At 42.3% G+C, this 23058-nt stretch overlaps 1 protein-coding gene across 1 annotated transcript; it reads left to right on the top strand.

Annotated features, from left to right (window-relative positions):
- Positions 1-305: 305 nt before the first annotated feature.
- LOC139317608 (vomeronasal type-2 receptor 26-like) lies at positions 306-22883 on the top strand. The gene is made up of 4 exons (XM_070944695.1): positions 306-469; positions 1836-1953; positions 11522-11648; positions 21982-22883. The coding sequence occupies exons 1-4, from the start codon at positions 306-308 to the stop codon at positions 22881-22883; spliced, it is 1311 nt and encodes a 436-aa protein (XP_070800796.1).
- Positions 22884-23058: the final 175 nt, after the last annotated feature.

The raw sequence follows: 23058 nt of genomic DNA, 5'->3' as shown, positions 1-23058 counted from the left end.
TTTACTCCTCTGGACTCTAGGGAGTTTCATAGAGCAGAGCAAAACAGACACCCAACCAAGACTGAGTAATATTATTAATATTTCTTGTTCCTAAACACATTCAAATATAAGGCTTAAAGAGCAAGGCTCTGTGATTCTGATTGTTTTTGCTATGCATTTCTGCATTCAGAAATGCAGAAAAAAGAGGTAAAATGTTAGATTGTCCTATATTCAGAAGCCATATCAATGATCACTTGGGCAACACACATCTTTAATTTGCTATGTTACTCTTCAGACTGTGCATGCTAATATGGCTTTCTCAGGCAATGTGCTATGATGCTAAATGCACCATCGACAACCCTAGTATTAAATACAAGTCTTACCATTCAGGTGATCTCATCATTGGTGGCATTATTTCTCTGATCTACATGATGTCTAATCTAGTCACCTTCAAAACAATTCCATCTGAAGAACTTCTTGATGATCCCATGTATGTAGTTGTCCTTCTTAATTCTGTTAGCTACCAAATTTTCTGGATAATTAGTCAATATATTTTGAGGAAGGAGTAAATGATTGAAACTTAACTTTTATCCCCTTTCAGCTATCCTTCCTCTGCTCCAAGATTCTACTATGTTTCTTACATACTTTATAATAAGGGGGTTAACAGTTTTTTTTCCTACTTTATGTTTTATCTTCATAAAGTATATACATGGTCTTGCTTAACAGATATCTGTGTTTTACTCAAGTCTCAAGATAGTACTATATGTATAATACTATCTTGTACATATACACCACACACACACACACACACACACACACACACACACACAATCAGTTATATATGTGTGTAACTGATCAGATCACATTCTGCAAAGAAGAGACATTTCTATGAGGTCAAAGTAAAGTTAAACATTTCATTTTGGAGGCTAAATTCTCATTCTATGCAGAAGACTTTTTACTGTTTTCATTATGTGGATGTGGTTATACTTTCTGGTTCCATGCCACCTACATCTTGATTGATTGAAGCTGGATATAATTCATTAGTGAAGAATAGGAATGGATATTATACTTGACCAACCAACTTGTTTTCAATAGGAGAAAGTTTCTATTGTGGTTTATGGCAACCTAACATCTAACTATACTTTTACCTCATAAACGTTTCCAGTCTTCATCCCTTTTCTTCAGATATATGGAGTACAGTCCTAAGAGAGATTTGGGGTGTAGGGGTGGAAATAGAGGATGATGCAGAAGAATGATCTAGAAGAGGTCTTAAATGATGTCTATGGAGATTCTCAGTCATCCAGGACATGGTGATCCCAAAGGTGCTTTTTCAAAAGGCAACTGGTCTTTCTTTGTTTTTCCTTGAAGAGGAACTAAAGAAGTTTCTTGGAGGAGCAGTGAAACATCTTCAAGGAAAAACAATGAAAGTCCAGTTGCCTTAAAAAAAAAAAAACACATTTGGGAAAATTCCTGAAGAAGGTTTTCAGAAAGGAGAGATCATTGATTCAGAGGTGAGAGACAAGCAGGATTATTTTACATAATGATTGTAAGAAAAGTAGTAGCCCAAATTGCAAATGAGTTGAGTCAATCTTTTATAAATATAACTTGGACCTACCTTCTATCATCCATCCATCCATCCATCCATCCATCCATCCATCCATCCATCCATCCATCCCTTAAAGTTTGTTTCTACAGACATACCAGCATATCTTGTCCTTGATCTTTGCTGTAAAGGAAATCAATGAAAATCTGCAGATCTTGCCAAACATCACTCTGGGCTTTGGGATATCTAACAGTTATTTCATGGCAATGTGGACCTACCTTGCTTCTATGGAGCTTCTTTCTTCACATGACAGATTTGTTCCCAACTATAAATGTAGCATCCATCAAAATTCAGTTTGTGTTATTGCTGGACCCAACTCTCATAATTCTCAGGTTATGGCTGACATTTTGAGCATTTACAAGATTCCTCAGGTAAGACCTTCTCAAGTAAAAAAACAACAGAACTATTGATATGTGACTTTCTCTTTGATGACATTTTCTGGATTTGTGATAAACTAATGTCAATCAAAATGTAACTGACATATGAATAGACAATGTTTTCATATTTTCCAGTCCTGATTTACTGAAAATTGTGCTGATTTGGGGTCTCCAATTTTTTAAAAAATGAAAATAAGATTATTTCTCTTGCTCTTAAGAGAGATTTTCATTGAAGTTCCATAGCAGTAAAATAACAAGCAAATAATAAGAATATGAAAGCATATTATATGGTATATCTGGAAGATCAAAGTGATGCATTCATAATAAAGAAAGATAGAACATATGACTGATAAGTGATTTATTTATTCCTAAAATAATTCAAAATAGCATTTTTTTGTTTATTTGCGGACAAGTATTGTAGTAGTTGTTCTATTGAAGCTAGGAGGTTTTTTCCTGATTTGTTGTCTTCCCTTTCCTTCAATGGAATCTTGAACAGGAGTTCATCTGAGAAGATGATACCTTCTGTTGATAAAAAGTAATAATCTAATATAGATAATTATACCTCAGATAACCTCAATTAATAGTTTCTTCCATGAAAAAAATGTGATCAATTTAAGCAGTGCATTCATTCCATAGTATATGCCCCAGTATTTCTATATTCAAGAATACAGCTGCATTGATATTCGAAGGAAGAAAGGAAGGAAGGAAGGAAGGCTCAGCCTCGTTAGTCATTTGAGAAGCACAGACATGGTTACATTAAACAGAACCTTGGATAACTAAAAGTATTTCTCCCCACATCGCTTTTTAGTCTCTGGAAAAGTAGGAAGGCTCCTGTCTGGGAGACAGGATGCTAATGCAGGTCCAAATAGTCAAGGGATTGATAAGAAAACACCTATATATGATATATATATATATATATATATATATATATATATATATATATATATATATATATATATATATATATATATATATATGATAGCAGTAGCACTTAGACTTATATACCACTTCATAGTGTTTTTAGAGCCCTCTCTAAGCAGTTTACAGAGTCAGCATATTGCCCCCAACAATCTGGGTCCTCATTTTACCGACTTTGGAAGGATGGAAGGCTGAGTCAACCTTGAGCTGGTGAAATTTGAACTGCCAAACTGCAGCTAGCAGTTAGCTGAAGTAGCCTGCAGTGCTGCACTCTAACCACTGTGCCACCTCGACTCTATATGCTTTGAATGAGTTCAAATCTCCAGAACAAGATGGTTTTCATCCCAGATTATTGAAGGAGCTGGCAGATGTGATCTTGGAACCACTGAATGAAATCTTTCAGAACTCCTGGAGTATGGGTGAATTACCAGAGGACTGGAAAAAGGCTGATGTAGTTCCAATACTAAAGAAGGCCAAAAAAAAAAAAAAAAGTGGATCCAGGAAATGACAGACCAGTTAGCTTGACATCAGTATCTGGGAAAATCCTGGAAAAGATAATCAAGCAACAAGTTTGTGAGCATCTAGAAATGAGCAAGGTGATTACTGGAAGCCAACATGGGTTCATTAAAAGCAAACCATGCAAGACAAACATAATTGCCTTCTTTGATAAAGTGATTAAATTAGTGGAGATGCTGTAGGAAATGCTTTGGTTGCAATAAGGTATTTGATAAAGTAGACCACAGCTTATTTCTTGATAAGATAGAACAAGGTGGAATAGACAGTACCATCACCAAATGTATTCGCAATTAGCTGACCAACCACACTCAGCATATAGTCCTCAATGGAGTTACGTCTACCTAGAGGAAAGCATACAGTATAATAGGGTACCTCAATGTTATGTCTTGGGCCCAATTCTCTTCAACTTCTTGAGGGGATAGAAGGGCAACTCATCAAATTTGCAGATGACACTAAGCTGGGGGGATTTGGCAAAACTTTGGAAGATAAAAGGCTCTTGACAGATATGAGCATTGGGCTCTTTTCAACAAGGTGCAGTTCAGTGGTGAGAAAAGTACGGTCCTACACTTAGGAAGGAAAAACCAGATGGATAGGTATAGCACAGGAAGTACCTGGTTCAGCAGTAGTAACTTGAGAGGGATCTAGCTGTCCTGGTGGATCACTGCTTAAGTATGAATCAGCAGTATGCTGCAGCTGCCAAAAAAAGGCCAATGCAGTTCTACAGAAGGATAACATCAAAATCTCAGGCAGTAATAGTATTGGTTTTTCCTGCAATGGTGAAACCACACTTGGAATACTGCATCCAGTTCTGGTCACCATGATACAAAAAAGATGCTGAGGCCCTAGAAAGAGTGCAAAGAAGAGCAACAAAGATAATAATGGACTTGGAGGCTAAATCATATGATAAATGGCTACTGGAACTAAGTATTCTGCAAATTGAATCTTATACTAATAATTTAAAACTCCACTTTATTCTGTATAAATATGCAGCAAAGTTGCACCCATTAGATTCAACTATGGGAGGATAATTGACAGAGAACTAGGTACTAAATGGTTCAATTAGGCTTTTGTTACTATATCCAAAATAGATAAAAATCATTTTTTCAAAGGTCCCAAGTACTCCATTGGTGGTAGTAAAAATATCCTGAACATCTAATGTATCAATAGTTTAGACTTCTCTGATGTGCTGTAGAGGTTATCTACATAATATTTTACTATTTCCCAAACCTTATATATTATAGCCAGATTGAATATGGTCAAGTTGCATCATAACATTTCCAAAAATGGTGACAGTTTACTTCCATTAACTTCATAGAAATTAAAGGAAGATCTTCAATGAGTTATGAATAAGCCCTGAAAAATCAAAGCAACAAAATAAAGCAGTCAAATTTAACCGGGGCATATGCGGAGGGGCATGCGTGCATGCTCAGGGGGGCGGATCATGTGTGGGTGATGGTGGTGCAGGCATTGCATTTTGAGGGCTTGGGCACTTTGGGCAGTCAGTCTGGAAAAGGATAGCCATCACTGACTTATATCAAACATATATACATACATTTTGCATTTTCTTTTTTCCTAAGCTCACGTACGGCTCTGCTCCAGCGATGGATAACATGATTCATACAGCTTTCTTCTATCAAATGTACCCAAATGAACATCTTCATGTTATGGGGATTCTCCAGTTGCTGCTTCATTTTAAGTGGACCTGGATTGGGATAATTTTTCAAGAAAACGAGATCGGTGAACGATTTCTGAGGGAAGTGCTTCTCGTCTTATCTCAAAATGGCATTTGCTTTGATTACATTGCAGTGCTTCCAACCATAGCTTTTTCAGATGGGATAGGAGAACAAATCAATACTTTCATTAAACTATGCAAAGTCATTTTGAAAAGTACCTCCAGTGTTGTGATTGTCTACTCTGAAAACCAGGCCATGGCAGGTTTCAGGACAATCTCCTATGTTTCGGAATATTTGGACACAACAGTGGAGAGAAAAGACAAAGTTTGGATTTTCCCAGCCCAGATGGAATACACTTCAGTTCCTTTTCAAAGAGACTGGAGTATGGATTTTATCCATGGCGCTCTTTCTTTCACCATGTCATCAAAAGAATTATTAGGATTCAATAGATTTCTTCAGATGAGAAACAGTGCTCCAGAAAACATAGACAGTTTTTCAAGGGTCTTTTGGGAACAAGCCTTTGAATGTTCTTTCTCAAAATCCACTTTAAACCCAGAGGCAGAGAAAAGCTGCACTGGGGAAGAGAAGCTGGAGGCTCTTCCAGACTCTGTTTTTGAATTGAGCATGACTGGGCAAAGCTATAGTATCTACAATGCAGTCTATGCCGTGGCACATGCTCTCCAAGCCATGCTTACATCCCACTACAAACAAAGAGTAATGGCCGGTAGTGGGAAACAGAAGCTTCTCAATCATCAAGTGTGGCAGGTAATCTTCTATTTTTATTAAAGTAGCAGGACTTATTTTTAGATTTAGTTTTAGTTTTATTTGATTTATATACCGCCCTACTCCCGAAGGACTCAGGGAGGTGAACAGCCACAAGATAAAACACATAAATACAAAATGTAAAAGCAGAATAAAACCGAATTAAATAATTTGGCCGAAGACAGATTTAAAACACCCCAATAATTAAGAACAGATTAAAATTTGCATTTTAAAAAGGGAAAAAAGGGAAAAAATTAGACCAGGCCAGCCTGATGGAATAAAAAGGTCTTGAGAGCGTGGCGGAAGGTGCGTAGATCCGGGATCTTCCATATCTTCGGGGGAGCTCATTCCAGATAGTAGGTGCCCCCACAGAGAAGGCTCTCCCCCTGGGAGCCACCAGTTGACATTGTTTGGCCGACAGCACCCGGAGGAGCCCCTCTCTATGAGAGCGTACCGGCCAGTGGGAGGCTACTGGTGGCAGCAGGTGGTCCTAAGCCATGGAGCGCTCTAAAGGTGGTAACCAAAACCTTGAAGTGCACACGGAAGACCACCGGGAGCCAGTGCAGCTCGCGCAGGAGAGGTGTTACATGGGAACGCCATGTCGCTCCCATAACCACCCGCGCGGCCGCACTCTGCGCCAGTTGGAGCCTCCGGGTGCTCCTCAAGGGGAGCCCCATGTAGAGAGCGTTGCAGTAGTCCAGGCAGGAAGTGATGAGGGCATGAGTGACCATGTGTAAGGAATCCCAATCCAGAAAGGGACACAACTGTCGAATCAGGCGAACCTGATGAAAAATCCTCCCGGTCACGGGCATCAAGTGCTCTTCTAAAGACAGCCGTGAATCCAGGAGGACGCCCAAGTTGCGAGCCCTCTCCGTGGGGGCCAGTGATTCACCCCCAATAGTCAGTGATGGCACCAACTGACTATATTGGGACATCGGAAACCACAGCCACTCGGTCTTGGATAGGTTGAGCCTGAGCCTGTTTCTCTCCATCCAGATCCGCATGGCCTCCAGGCACTGGGACATCATTTCAAGGGCATCGTTGGGGTGGTCCGGGGTGGAGATGTACAGCTGAGTATCGTCAGCGTACTGATGGTACTTCATCCCGAAACCACGGATGATCTCGCCCAGCGGCTTTACATAAATGTTGAACAGAAGGGGCGAGAGGACCGACCCTTGTGGCACCCCACATACAAGGGGCCTCGGGGTCGACCTCTGCCCCCTGTCAACAAAGACTGCGACCGATCAGAGAGAAAGGAGGAGAACCACTGCAACACAGTGCCCCCCACCCCTAACTCTTCCAACCGGTGCAGCATGATACCATGGTCGATGGTATCAAAAGCTGCTGAGAGATCTAATAGGACCAGGACAGAGGAGCAACCTCTGTCCCGAGCCCTCCAGAGATCATCAACCAATGCAACCAATGCCGTTTCCATGCTGTACCCAGGCCTGAAGCCCGACTGGAACGGATCCAGATACACCGTTTCATCCAGGTGCTGGGGGAGCTGTCGCGCAACCACACTCTCAACAACCTTCACCACAAAGCGAACGTTGGAGACCGGACGATAATTAGACAACACTGCCAGGTCCAGGGAAGGCTTCTTGAGGAGAGGCCTCACCATCGCCTTTCAAGGCGGCGGGGAAGTCACCCTCACTCAATGAAGCATTTATAATCCCCTGGAGCCAGCCTCGCGTCATCTCCCGAGAAGCCACCACTAACCAGGAGGGACACGGGTCCAACAAACATGTGGTCATGTTCAGTCTACCCAGAATCCTGTCCACGTTATCAGGAGTCACAGGATCAAACTCATCCCAGATAACGTTCTCAAGACCTGCCTCAGTCATCCCCACTGAAACTACCCAGTCGGAGTCCCGACCTTCCCGAATCTGAGTGATTTTGTCATGCAGATACTGTACAAAGTCCTTGGCTCTACCCTCCAATGGGTATTGCTTCTGTATCTACAATTCAGTGGTGGGTTCCTCCCGGTTCGGCCGAGCTGCTAGCGGTGACGATATGACATCACCGAACCAGTTCTCTTTGTTCGGGAGCTGGGTCCTTCCCCCCCCCCCCCCCGCATTATTCTTACCTTTTATTTGGCCCTGCCCCCAATCTATTCGCTGCCTCCTGAGTCCCAGCTGATCGGCTAGAAGGAAAAAAAAACTGTTTAAACTCTTGCCACGGGACTTCAAAGGGCTGCCCTATAGCTGATCAGTGTTAAAAGGCAGTGTGGTGGTAGACCAGTGCGCTCGGAAAACAAATGGGTAGACCAGTGCCTCCAAAAACAAATGAGTAGACCAGTGCCTCCAAAAACAAATGAGTAAACCAGTGCCTCCAAGAACAAATGGGTAGACCGGTACAGCTCTGCAAGCAGTTAAAAGCCTGGTAGACCAGTACCTCTGCTAAATCCTAAAGAATTGTCACATGACCATCAAACCACGTCCACAAAATAAGCCACACCCACAGAACCGGTAGTAAAAAAAATTAGAACCCACCCCTGCTACAATTGTCCACAAGTTATATAGAAACCAATTTAAACATAATGCTGGAGAAATTACTTAGGTGAATGAGAATGTCTGCACATTTCTATTCCAGCTTTTTTAATTGCAAAAAGGTTACTTTCTATCAATATTTAATGTTGAATATTGGAATAATTGGGCCATTATCTACAGCATCTTAGTGAAAGTTTCTTTCATCTCTCCCTCACTCCTTCTTCAGATTCACTGTATTGGGAGAGTTCTTCTTAACAAGAAAGGAGAATTCAGTGTCTCCTAGGTTGATGAGAGAGCAATTGATGCTCCAGGTTGGACGTACATTATTTTCATAGGAAAACTTTAAAAACATTCCTATGGTCCATTGGATTCTAGTATTGACATCTTTCCAAATAAAGTACAATTGAGATAGGCTATATCTCCTAATGAAATAAAATACAAGAATGATAGTCTACATCATAGTCACCAGAGATGGTATTCAGCCGGTTCAGACCAGTTCACCCAAACCGGTAGCGGCAACTGCGGGTGGGCTGCCCACCTGCCCATACGTTATGCTGTCCTATTTAGCCATGTTTTCAAGGCTGGGTGCATGTGCGGAAGCTTGCGTGTGAGCAAAGCGCATGCACGGAACACCGGATGTATGCATGGAAGGCTCACGAGAGAGAGCAAAGCAAGCTTGCATGCAAACTGATGGTAAGAATTTGTGAAACCCACCGCTGATAGTCACCAGTGAAATAAACCCTGAAACTCCACGTACAAATTGCTGACAATAAAGACTCTTTCTATTGCTGCTCACTTGCCTTCCTCCCTGTAGTGTAGTTGCATCCCTGACTTTACTGTTGGACTCTGTCTGAGCTGCAGGTGGGTAGAGATCCCCAGGCTGGGAAATTTATACCTGTTCTCTCTACCCTGAGGTTTCAGGGAACATGCGAGTTCATAGTTACCATGGCAGCAATATACCTAATTCAAAGTATTCATGGCCCAACTCACACATACAGGTCTCACTCTTTGGATCTGTTATTTGCCTGGCATGATTGCCAAATGACAGGAAGGAAGATAACATGCTGATGATGATGGTAGCAGTACTTCTGGGTGATAGGCATGAAAACAGGACTGTTAGCAATAGCACTTAAGACTTATATATCACTTTACAGTGCTTTACACCCCTCTCTAAGCAGTTTATAGAGTCAGCCTATTGCCCCCAACAATTTGGGTCCCCATTTTACCCACCTCGGAAGGATGGAAGGCTGAGTCAACCTTGAGCCTGGTGAGATTCAAACTGCTAAATTGTAGGCAGCCAGCAGTCAGCAGAAGTAGCCTGCAATACTGCACTCTTACCACTGCGCCACTGTGGTTCATAGGTTAGCCTATCATTAGCTGTTTTTTGTCCCTCATGGAGAGTCTTCTGCTGCTTGCTGATAGAAGTGACAAATTAAGGTTATTATCACGATACTGTATATTGGAACTGCAACAATATCTTCTGAAATAATTTGCCATTATTGTACACCTTTATTAATTACTCTCATGTTCTTCTCTTGAGCTTCATCACTACCTGAGAAAAGTCTCATTTAACAACAGTGCTGGGGAAAACATTTTCTTTGACCAGAATGGGAAGATTGCATCTGGCTTTGATATCATCAACTGGATCACCTTCCCAAATCAATCCTTTCTTAGGATTAAAGTTGGAAAAGTAAATCCATCAGCTTTATTTGAAAACCTTCTCTCTCTATCGACAGATAACATTGTCTGGCCTAACATTTTTAACCAGGTAACTTTTAGTCATTTTTAAGGGATGGTTCAGTGATCATGCTGCAGTTGATGTCCGTATAACATCTTTGAACAGTTGCACAAATTAATGAACCAAGTACACGAAAAGCAATATTCTTGATGCACAGGATTTTGAAGAGGGTTTTGGACAAGGAAAGTTACCTCAATGTACTTTAACAGATTAACAGAGTTGGAAGGGACCTTGTAGGTCGTCTTGTCCAACCCATCCCACCCAAGCAGGAGACCCTACACCATTTCTGACAAATGGCAGTCCAATCTCTTCTTGAAAGCCTCCAGTGATGAAACTCCCACAACCTCTGAAGGCAAGCTGTTCCATGGGTTGATTGTTCTCACTGTCAGAAAAATTCTCCTTATTTCCAGGTTGAATTTCTCCTTGATCATTTTCCATCCATTATTCCTTGTCTGGCCTTTGGGTGCCTTGGAAAATAGGTTGACCCCTTCCTCTCTGTGGCAGTCACTCAAATATGGGAACACTGCTATCATGTTTCTCCTGGTCCTTCTCTTCACTAGATTATCCATGCCCAGTTCCTGCAACTGTTCATCATATATTTTAGCCTCCAGCCCTCTAATCATCTTGGTTGCTCTTCTCTACACCCTTTCTAGAGTCTCAACATCTTTTTATAGTGTGGTGACAAAAACTGGATGCAGTATTCTAGATGTGATCTTACTAAGGCTTTATATAGTGGTATTAATACCTCATTTGATCTTGATCAGGGATGTCAAACTTAAGGTCCGGGGGCTGGATCTGGCCCACAGGGGTGGATAGATCTGGCCTGCAGGCCTGCCCTGGAAATAGCAAAGGACTGGCCTGTGGTGCCTCTACCAGAAAAAGTGGAGTTTTCACTGTCAGAGGGTTGCAGGAGGCAGTTGCAGCCAAAAATGGAACTCAGGAGCCCATTTTCTCTGGCAGAGCATTCAGGCCACCACATGCATCCCCGACATGAGTGACGTCGAGCTGGACATGCCCACCTTAGCTACACCCACTCCTGCCCCCAAGGTCAAACACAACCCTGATGCGGCCCTCAATGAAATCAACTTTAACACCCCTGATCTTGATTGTATCCCTTTGTTAATGCAATTTAGGATTGCATGGCTTGTTCGGCTGCCGCCGCACACTTCTGAACTTCTGAATTAAGTGGTCCTAATTTTTGATGTCTAGCAGATGAATAGGAGATTTTTTCCATTAACATGGTTTATGGTATCAGAAGGATATTTTAAGGAATAAGCCAGGTCTTGTACTCTAGCACAGAATGTTTGATACTTCTAATCAAAAACTGCTCAGAAAGTTAAAAACCGGTTCACCCGAAGTGGTGCAAACTGTCTGAATCCCACCACTGCAAATACCCACTAACATGTTAATTTCTTAGATTCTTAATGTTTAAATTCTAAATATGTTGCCCTTTCACTTATTGACAGACACAACCTCTTTCTTTGTGCAATGCTCATTGCTCCTTGGGGCACAGCAAGATCAAAATAGAAGGGAAGCAATTTTGCTGTTACCAATGCCTCCGTTGCCCAGAAGGGAAAATTGCCAACCAGACAGGTAAGAGATGTCATTCAAAAAGAATTGGTTTCTGTTAGCTCTGGAGGTCAATAAATTCAAAGCATTACCCAGGATTTTGATGTTGGGGCTTTTATCCCTGCAAATGCTGAGAAGAATGATTGTAACCACAACAACCATGGTATTGTTCTAAATCTAGTCCCAACTTACACATGGTCAATGGCACCTGAACTAGTTTTTATAAATAAGTCTATATATAAGTCTAAATGCTATTGCTATTTTAGAACCACTAGAATGTCATCTAAATTTTTCCAGGATTAGGGTTAGGATGATTGGAGTGTAAGGCGTGGAAGTATGTCATTGTTTTTGTTGAACAGATTTCACCATCCTTCTCTTATTTTCTCTTCTATACTTCCTTTTTTCATTTCATATTTATTCTGTTTTCATGCTCTAAGCCCGTGATTGTCACATGTAAATGCCTTATTCTACAATATGGAAACTGTATATACTCGGGGTATTAGGGGTTAATTTATTCTTCCTCCCTTAATATATTCATATGTAACCACTCCCATACTTAACTCCGCCTTGTGAATATAAAAGGAGCTGTATGCACCTCCTCATTGCTTCTATCTGCGATTACTCAGAGAATATAGAATGCCTACTGTAAATAAACAGTGTTATGTTTGAAGACATTATTCTTAAATCAATTATTGAGTCTGATCCTTAGAATTACGCAACAATCTGGTAGCAGAGGATGGTTAAATTGACTCAATAAAACTTTAGATATGCCTAAGAGAGAAAACTCCAGAAACAAAAGAGAAAGACCCAACACCAGGGCACACAGTAAAGAAATGGAAGCGGATCAAGAAATGATCGATGAATCCACAACTGCAATATCGAGAGAATCTGAAGACTGCACTACAGACAACGAGGAGATAATGGATGAAACTGATGACCAAGAAGAGAACGAAATAGAAAACAACGAACTCAGGTCAGAGATACTGAAACTCTTGAAAAGTCAAAAGGATGACGAAAATCTCATCGCGAACCTCCAAGACATAATAAAAAACAACGGAGCAGCGAGAGAGAAACACATCGCAACAGTTGAACCTAAAGAATCAAAAATGGTGAGCGAATTACCTGTAGATAAGAATATAACAAAAAATGGCATGTCACGAAGAGGGGGTTGAGGGGTTTTTTAGATAAAGTTTTAGCAAATGTCTTAAGGGGTTCCGGGGGGGGAGGGTTGGATCAGAAGTAAGGCCGTGGGTATGGGGGATAACCCACTAAGGGGAGGGCCAGGTAAGGCTGTGGAGCATGGCATGGGGGGTGGGGGGCCCGGGGTCAAGAGGGGGGATAAAGTTCATCCAGATAAGGTTTTTACCATCAGTACTGTGAGTGGGAGGGGTAGATATGGCGGGAGCAGGGGGCCATATCGTGTTAGGGGAGCGCGCGCCCACTGTCTTCGAGCAGTGGCGCGCTCCGGCCCCCAAAGCTCCACTCATTTTCCAGGTGGCGCAGATCCTCAGGGCCCTGGCCTCCGTCTGATGTTATGCAATGCCAGGTCTGTAGTAAATAAAGCCCCCCTCATTTGTGATCTTGTTCAGGAGGGGGGAGCGGACCTGGCAGGTATTACGGAAACCTGGTTGGGCCAAGAGGGGGGGGGTCCCTCTTGTTGAAATGTGCCCACCAGGTTTCCGCGCATTCCATCAGCCGAGGTTGCAGGGTAGGGGCGGGGGGGGTAGCGGTTATTATTAACGAAGGTCTGAGACCGAGGGAGGCCACTGTTCCTCAGACGGCCGGCTGTGAATCCCTCCTTGTGAAATGGGGCCATGGGGTTCAGATGGGTTTGCTGATCACATACCTGGCTCCCTGCCATGTGGCAGCAGCCCTGCCCGAGCTACTCAGTGTCATCGCCACGGTGGCAGTTGAGACCCCTAGGCTTATGGTCATGGGGGATTTCAACTTGCCGTCCATTGGTGAGGCATCTGAGGTGGCTCGGGAGTTCATGGCTTCCATGACAGCCATGGACCTGACCCAGTTAATTCATGTCCCTACCCACACGGGGGGAAACACGTTGGATCTGGTTTTTGTCTCTGGACAGTGGTTGAGTGATCTCGAGATAGGGGATATAGTCACCGAGCCCTTGTCATGGTCTGATCGCTCTCTCCTTCGTCTCGACCTTCGAACCGCTACACCCCGCCGCAGGGAGGCGGAGCCGGTAAGATGGTTCCGCCCCAGGCGCCTGATGGAACTGGATAGGTTCCAGATGGAGCTTGGGCCATTCCCTGAGGCTCTGGCACACGCCTCGACTGGAGACCTAGTGGCCGCCTGGGATAGGGCGGCCGCTGGAGCTCTGGATCGGGTCGTGCCTTTGCGGCCTCTGACCCGGCGCCGATCTCATTTAGCTCCTTGGTTCACTGAGGAGCTGAGGGAGTTGAAGCGCTGGAAAAGACGCCTAGAGAGTAGTTGGAGGGCCAGTCTTTCTGAATCTGACCGGACACTGGTAAGAGCTCATATTAGGAATTACCTAGTGGCGATAAAAGCAGCGAAATGTAGCTATTTTGCTGCTCTTATTGCATCATCAGATAATCGCCCGGCCGCCCTGTTTAGGGTGACCCGCTCCCTGCTCCATCAGGAAGCGCGGGAGGACCCCTTGGAGGGTAGAGCCGAGGATTTTGTCCAATATCTGTATGACAAAATCGCTCAGATTCGGGAAGATCTGGACTCCGACTGGATAGTCTCAGGGGGAGGGACTGGGGCAGGTCTTGAGAATGTTATCTGGGATGAGTTTGATCCTGTGACCCCTGAGGACGTGGACAGGATTCTGGGTAGACTGAACACGACCACTTGTTTATTGGACCCGTGTCCCTCCTGGTTAGTGCTGGCTTCTCGGGAGGTGACACGAGGCTGGTTCCAGGGGATTATAAATGCTTCGCTGGGTGAGGGTGTCTTTCCTGCCGCCTTGAAAGAGGCGGTGGTGAGGCCTCTCCTCAAGAAGCCTTCCCTGGACCCGGCAATGTTGGTAAATTATCGTCCGGTCTCCAACCTTCGTTTTGTGGCGAAGGTTGTTGAGAGTGTGGTTGCGCGACAGCTTCCCCAGCACCTGGATGAAACGACGTATCTGGATCCGTTCCAGTCGGGCTTCAGGCCTGGGTACAGCACAGAAACGGCATTGGTCGCGTTGGTTGATGATCTCTGGAGGGCTCGGGACAGGGGGTGCTCCTCTGTCCTGGTCCTGTTAGATCTCTCAGCGGCTTTTGATACCATCGACCATGGTATCATGCTGCACCGGTTGGAAGAGTTAGGGGTGGGAGGCACTGTGTTGCGGTGGTTCTCCTCCTTTCTCTCTGACCGGTCGCAGTCTGTGTTGACAGGGGGCCAGAGGTCGACCCCGAGGCCCCTCATATGTGGGGTGCCGCAAGGGTCGGTCCTCTCACCTCTCCTGTTCAACATTTATGTGAAGCTGCTGGGCGAGATCATCCGTGGTTTCGGGGTGGAGTACCATCAGTACGCTGATGACACCCAGCTGTACATCTCCACCCCGGATCACCCCAACGATGCCCTTGAAGTGATGTCCCGGTGCCTGGAGGCCGTACGGATCTGGATGGGGAGGAACAGGCTCAGGCTCAACCCATCCAAGACCGAGTGGCTGTGGTTTCCGACGTCCCGATATAGCCAGTTGACGCCATCACTGACTATTGGGGGCGAATCATTGGCCCCCACGGAGAGGGCTCGCAACTTGGGCGTCCTCCTGGATTCACGGCTGTCTTTAGAAGAGCACTTGACGGCCGTGACCGGGAGGATTTTTTATCAGGTCCGCCTGATTCGCCAGTTGCGTCCCTTTCTGGATCGGGACTCGTTACGCACGGTCACTCATGCCCTCGTCACCTCCCGCCTGGACTATTGTAATGCTCTCTACATGGGGCTCCCCTTGAGGAGCACCCGGAGGCTCCAACTGGCGCAGAGTGCGGCCGCGCGGGTGGTAATGGGAGCGACATGGCGCTCCCATGTAACACCTCTCCTGCGCGAGCTGCACTGGCTCCCGGTGGTCTTCCGGGTGCGCTTCAAGGTTTTGGTTACCACCTTTAAAGCGCTCCATGGCTTAGGGCCTGGTTATTTACGGGACCGCCTACTACCACCAATAGCCTCCCACCGGCCAGTACGCTCTCATAGAGAGGGACTCCTCCGGGTGCCGTCAGCCAAACAGTGTCGACTGGCGGCCCCTAGGGGGAGAGCCTTCTCTGTGGGGGCACCTACCATCTGGAATGAGCTCCCCCCGGAGATACGGAGGATCCCGGATCTGCGCTCCTTCCGCCGTGCTGTGAAGACCTTTTTATTCCATCAAGCGGGCTTGGCCTGATCTCTTCCCTTTTTAAATATGTAAATTTTAATCTGTTTTTAAATTATTGGGGTATTTTAATTTGTCTGGGCCAAAAAGTTTAATTTGATTTTATCGGGTTTTTAAATTTTGTGTATTTATGTATTTTATTGTTGGCTGTTCACCGCCCTGAGTCCTTCGGGAGTAGGGCGGTATACAAATCAAATAAATAAAATAAAATAAAAATAAATAAAATAAAAAAAGAAGACTAACAGTCCCACACAAAATTTTGAATGGCAGCCATCTTGGTTCCAACAGACCACTAAGATGAGCGAAGCAGAGCCAATCAGAAAGCAGAATTCAAAATATCTGGCGCGAAAAGCCTTACACGATGCAAAAAACAAAAAAGAGAAAATTTACTCTTCAGAAGAATCAGACACAGACATCGAAGAAACCTCAATAGAAATGCAAATAGAATCAGCAATGAAAACGCTTTTTGCAACATTCGGTCCAAAATTAAGAATTACAAAAGAATCAACAAAAGCTAGCAATCAAGAAATAAAGAAAAGACAAGCAAGCAAGCAAACGTCTCAGAATCTACCCGCTTCTATCCAAACGACGAGAGCACCGACGCCTGAACCCAGAGAGCCCTGCAAATACCACCCCACGCCACAGACGATCCCAGGAACCAGCGATCTCAACAAGAATCATCTCAACAAAAAGAAACGAGCACCTGCTGTCACCTGGACACCCAAGATCGAACCGGAGACCGATTCATCGGAAGAGGAACGCTACGAGGGAGCTGCAGCAGCGAGAACCTCTCCCGACAGCTCCAGAAGCGAAATGAGCAACGCGCATGTGCAGACCTACGCAGACAACTACGGAGGACATGAAGAGCAGAGAGAGCCGTTCAGACTCGTTGCAAGCATACCCACACCATTCTGCAACTATCAACACTTGCAAGATCACGGACTACCTCCAGTTGTAAGTAATGGATCTAACAGTATTGGGAATTTGCCCAATGATTTCCCAAAACTGAGAATAGATGGTATTAATTTGCAGGAATGGTGTCAACAACTTCAGGTTGTTTTTCTAAAAGAAAACTTATTATTCTTTATTACTAACCCCCCCAAAAGACCTTGGACTCTAAAATTGGACTGCCTACACCACAGAGCATTTTACTTATTAATATCCAGTATATCTCCTGCTATGTACCATAGTATTAAGCACAATTTGACTGTCTCAGAAATTATTCAATGCATGTTTAAATTGTTTCATAGTGAAAGTGTAGCGACTACTACAAGGATGTCTAAAGATTTCTTCTCAGCTAGGATAAAGCCAGGGGTTACTATAAGTGAACATTTAATATCTTTAAACAAAATCAGAGCAGAGCTGCATTTAAGGGGAGAGGTAATTTCAGATCAAACAATGAAGAGTGTTATCATTAACTCATTAGACCCATCATGGGATAACTATATATCACATTTAGACACAATTAATTTAGGATACTTATCCATAGAGAATTTATCAAATAAGCTAATAGCTGAAGATAATTCAAGAAGGAGTCGCTGTAATAACCACATAGAACAGAGACAATATAAGAGAGTAGCATTCCAAGAAAAATATCGTGAATCAATTCAATGCCACAACTGTGGGTCTAAAGAACATTGTAGAAGAGATTGTCCTAAATTCCTTAGAGAAAGGCAAAAAACTGATTATAGAAGTAGATACCATAACAGACAATCATCCATTGACAGACATAGATATAGAAGCTCACCCAACTATAGAGAACATAGAGGGGGCAGGGATAATTCAAAAGACAGAAGGACTGGTTCACTAAATGGATTAAACAAACATAATACATCTAACATACAACAGTCAGAGGACAATGATTGGCTCATTGATTCTGGGGCAACTAATCACACTACACATAACAAAAGTATATTATCTTCATTTATAGAAGATAAATTTGTAATCAAAGTAGCTAATCAAAAAAAGGTCCAAGTTATTGGTAGAGGAAATGTAAACTTACCCGGTCTAGGAAAAATAGAGGGGGTATTACTAATACCAGAAATACCTCATAACATACTTAGTGCAATAAAACTAAGTAGAGATTCTGACATAAATATAGTATTCTCAAAAGGAAAAGCAACACTTGAGAAAAACAAAACAAGCTTAGGTAGTGTGATTATCAAAGGAGGCCTACCATATTTAATCATAAAAGAAAGATGGTTACACAACATTGATTCCAACATGGATGATAACAATGACATAGATAATGGAGACAATAGCAATAGTGATAATGAGGAACATGAAACAATTCATAGTCACAAAGACACATCTATTAATGACACATCCAATAACAAAAAACCTACAATTGGAAAACCAATTCACGATGAATGTGCGCATATTTTACATAGGAAATTAGGGCATGCTAGTTTTCCTGTAGTACAAAAGATGATTGAACATGCTGAAGGTGTCAAAATAAAAAATTGTAAAAACTATTTGGAATGCTCAGTATGTAAGTCCACAAAACTCAGAACTAGCCCCAAACCAAGAAAGGCAACAAGATCAACTAATCAAATTTTTGATTTGGTACATATGGATTTGGTTGGTCCATTAACACCATCAATCACGTATAGAAAACGATACTTTCTGACTATTGTAGATGACTATAGTCGTTACAGATTTGTCTACACTTTAAAACACAAGGATGAAACCTTTCAGAAATTTAAAGAGTTTTACAAACGTGTAGAAACACAACATAACATTAAAATAAAACAAATCATGACAGATAGGGGATCTGAATTCATGTCAAAAGAATTCTCCCAATGGCTAAAAAACAAAGGGATGCTACATTTCACGTCTAGCCCTTTCTCTGCATTTCAAAATGGAGTAGTAGAGAGAAAGAACTCGACATTACAAACCATGATTAGATGCACATTAGAAGATGCTGGCTTAGGAAAACAATTCTGGTCAGAAGCATTACAATATTCCAATTATACACAAAATAGAACTTGGTCCAGCATTATAAACAAGACACCATATGAATTAATGTACAGTAGAAAACCCAAAATAGCACACATGCACATATTTGGAGTCACAGCGGATGTACACATACCAAAACAATTGAGGCGTAAAGGAGAGAACGTGTCCAGAAGACTCAGATTCATGGGATACGAAACAGGCACAAAAGGGTACAGATTTATTGATAACAATAACAAATTTATAATTTCCAGAACAGCTGTATTTCATGAACAGGCCAACTGGTCTAAAATACATCTTAATGAAATATTCCCAATCACAAATTCAAACACTGAACATCAAGATAAAATAGATAGAGAAGAATGCAATCACAACACACATAGAAACAAAAATAAAACATGGACAAACAGTAAACACAGAATAAGAACAGATTCGTTAACAAAAAAGGAGGCAAGATACTTACATGATAACGATAGCAAACCAGAAAAAACAACCAGATGTAACAGAAATCAAGTGCCAAGCAAATACAAAGATTACGTAATGTGTATGGATAGTGAAACATCAACGCCAAACACATACGAGGAAGTATTAAAGCTTCCCACTGAAGAAAGAAGAAAATGGGAATTAGCCATGACCAAGGAGATGGACAGTTTACGAGAGTTAAATGTATTCACACCTACACCTGCACCTAAGGATAAAACTATTATAGGCACCAGGTGGATATACAAAATTAAAAATCTAGAAGAAGGCAACACATTATACAAAGCTAGATTAGTTGCACAAGGTTATGCTCAAAAATATCCTGAGGATTACACAGACACATACTCTCCCACAGTAAGAACTGAGAGTGTCAAAACAGCTTTAGTTATAGCATCAGCACTTAACCTTGATGTATTCCAATATGACATACAGACTGCGTATCTACACGCAAAACTTGATAAAGAAATATATGTAAGAGCACCTCATAGTCAATACACAAACAAAAATGAAACATGGTTATTAAATAAAAGTTTGTATGGATTAAAACAATCTGGCAAACGCTGGTATGAATGTTTAGTCAAAGTACTCAGAACTATGAATTTCAATGCTACTACTGCTGATAACTGTTTCTTTGTCAAAAAGGAAGGTGACTCATTAGAATTTGTGTTAATTTATGTGGATGATATTTTGTATATAGGTAAACATAAAGAAAAAAGAGACACATTTGTGACAAAACTAAATGAACATTTTTCTTTAAAATCATTAGGGAAGGTAAATAAATATCTTGGAGTTCAAATCAGTAAAACCAAAAAAGGATTCAAACTTTCTCAGAAAGATAAGATTATAGAACTCCTAAACAAATGTAATTTAAATAATGCTAAGCCTTGTGACACTCCTATGCAAACTGATTTCTTAAGGAACATAGATGAATCATCCTCTGAATTTAAGGATAATACACTCTACAGATCAGTTATTGGTTCCCTTTTATATATTTCGAATTGGACCAGACCTGATATTGCTTTGCCCCTCAATTTGTTATCCAGGTACGTCAGCAAACCCTTAATGTATCATTGGGAAGCTGTTAAAAGAATATTAAGGTACTTAAAGCACAGCTTAGACTTCTGTTTATTGTTGGAACCCAATAATGTCAAAGAGCCCATCCTCACTTGTTACGCCGATGCGGATTGGGCAGGTGATACCATATGTAGAAAAAGCACATCAGGTTATATATTTTTCCTTAACGATTGTCCAGTTTACTGGTACACTGGAAAACAGGATTTAGTAGCCACTTCAACAACTGAGGCAGAATATGTTTGTTTGTCTAAAGCCTCCAACAATCTTGTATGGTTTAATGATTTATTGTCAAACACTTGGAAGAAACCTTCATTACCATTTATCATACACGAAGATAACAAAGCTGCTATTGAGATATCTAGGTCTGATGCTATTGGTCAAAGATCCAGACATATAGATATAAAATTCAAACACGTGAGACAATTATCTCAAGATGGATTTATCAAAGCAGTTCACTGCGAAACATCAGAGCAAATAGCTGACATATTGACAAAGCCTTTGCCTTCTAAACAACACAAATATTTAACTTCCAAATTGCAAGTTTTGTATTGTTCTGAATCTGAATGTAATTATTGTTGTATATCGAACCGGCATTTAGAGGGGGATTTGTCACATGTAAATGCCTTATTCTACAATATGGAAACTGTATATACTCGGGGTATTAGGGGTTAATTTATTCTTCCTCCCTTAATATATTCATATGTAACCACTCCCATACTTAACTCCGCCTTGTGAATATAAAAGGAGCTGTATGCACCTCCTCATTGCTTCTATCTGCGATTACTCAGAGAATATAGAATGCCTACTGTAAATAAACAGTGTTATGTTTGAATACATTATTCTTAAATCAATTATTGAGTCTGATCCTTAGAATTACGCAACAGTGATGGTGAACCTATGGCATGAGTGCCACAGGTGGCACGCAGCAACCTCCCTGTGGACACGCGAGCTGTCACCCCAGTTCAGCTCCATCCCACATGCACATGTGCCTCCCACTGGCCAGCTGGTCATCGGGTCTCTGCCACACATGCATGGGGAGCGGGTGAAGATTGGGAGTGGTGGGATTCAATTTTTTTTACTACCGGTTCTGTGGGTGTGGCTTGGTGGATGTGGCACAGATTGGTGGGCATGGCTTGGTGGGCATGGCAGGGGAAAGATACTATAAAATCTCCATTCCTATCCTACTCCTGGGAGAAGATTACTCCAAAATCCCTATTCTCTCTCCACCCCACTAACTTGCTTTCCAGCTCTGTTCTCCCGTGCAGGACAACAAAAGAAGACCCAGCAGATCAGCTGTGACTCAGGAGGCAGCAAATAGATGGGGGCGGGGCCAGTCAGAGGTGGTATTGGCCAGTTCTCTGAACTACTCAAAATTTCCGCTACCGGTTCTCCAGAACTGGTCAGAACCTGCTGAATACTACCTCTGCTCATTGGTGAAATTCAGGCACTAAAATACATTGCTTCTGAAAGTTGCAGATGACAGAATTAACTTAACAGCATTGTTTCCTCTTCCAGGTTTAGATGACTGCTTCCCATGTCCCAAAGAAAACTACCCTAACAAGAACCAGACTCTGTACATTAAGAAACATACAATGTTCTTATCTTACAAAGAACCCTTGGGGACCACTTTAACCAGTATCGCTTTCTTCTTTTCTTTCATCTCAGTTGTGGTGCTGGGGATCTTCATTAAAAACCAGGACACTCCCATTGTCAAAGCCAACAATAGGAACCTCACCTACATTCTTCTCATTGCCCTCCTGTTCTCTTTCCTTTGCAGTTTGCTCTTCATTGGGCAACCTGACCAAGTAAAATGCCTCATGAGACAAACTGCTTTTGGCATCATCTTTTCTGTAGCCCTTTCTTGTATCCTGAGGAAAACAACCATAGTGGTTCTTGCTTTCATGGCCACCAAGCCAGGTTCCAAAACCAGGAAATGGGTTGGGAAAAGGCTGGCTTATACTATTGTCTTGTCTTGCTCCCTGATTCAAGTCACAATTTGTAGTGTGTGGCTGGCAATTTCTCCTCCATTTCCAGATTCTGACATCCACTCAATGACTGAAGAAATTTTCCTAGAATGTAATGAAGGTTCCGCCATCATGTTTTATACCGCCCTTGGTTTTCTGGGGTTCTTGACTGCTATCAGTTTCATGGTGGCTTTCCTTGCTAGGAAACTACCTGACAGTTTTAATGAAGCCAAATTTATCACTTTCAGCATGTTGGTCTTTTGTAGTGTCTGGATGTCATTTGTTCCAACCTATCTGAGCACCAAGGGGAAGTACATGGTGGCTGTGGAGATCTTCTCCATTTTGACTTCTGCAGCAGGATTACTGGGCTGCATCTTTACCCCCAAATGCTACATTATTGTTCTGAGGCCCAAATTAAACAAAAAGGAGCAATTAACCAAGAAACAAAAGTAAAACTATTTTTCTCTGAGTTTTTTAAAATGCTGTACTTGCCTCTACGAGACTAAAGATAGGCAGTTATCTGTTTTTTTAACTTTTATTTATTTATTTATTTATTTATTTATTTATTTCTTTATTTATTAAATTTATATACCGCCCTATTCCTGAGGGACTCAGGGCGGTGAACAGC

Source organism: Pituophis catenifer, unplaced genomic scaffold, assembly GCF_029215685.1.
Source record: "Pituophis catenifer annectens isolate HBS135680 unplaced genomic scaffold, rPitCat1.0.hap2 SCAF_5, whole genome shotgun sequence".
Lineage (NCBI taxonomy): Eukaryota > Metazoa > Chordata > Lepidosauria > Squamata > Colubridae > Pituophis > Pituophis catenifer.
Note: the sequence above shows the minus strand (reverse complement) of the source record. Positions and strands in the feature narration are given on the sequence as shown.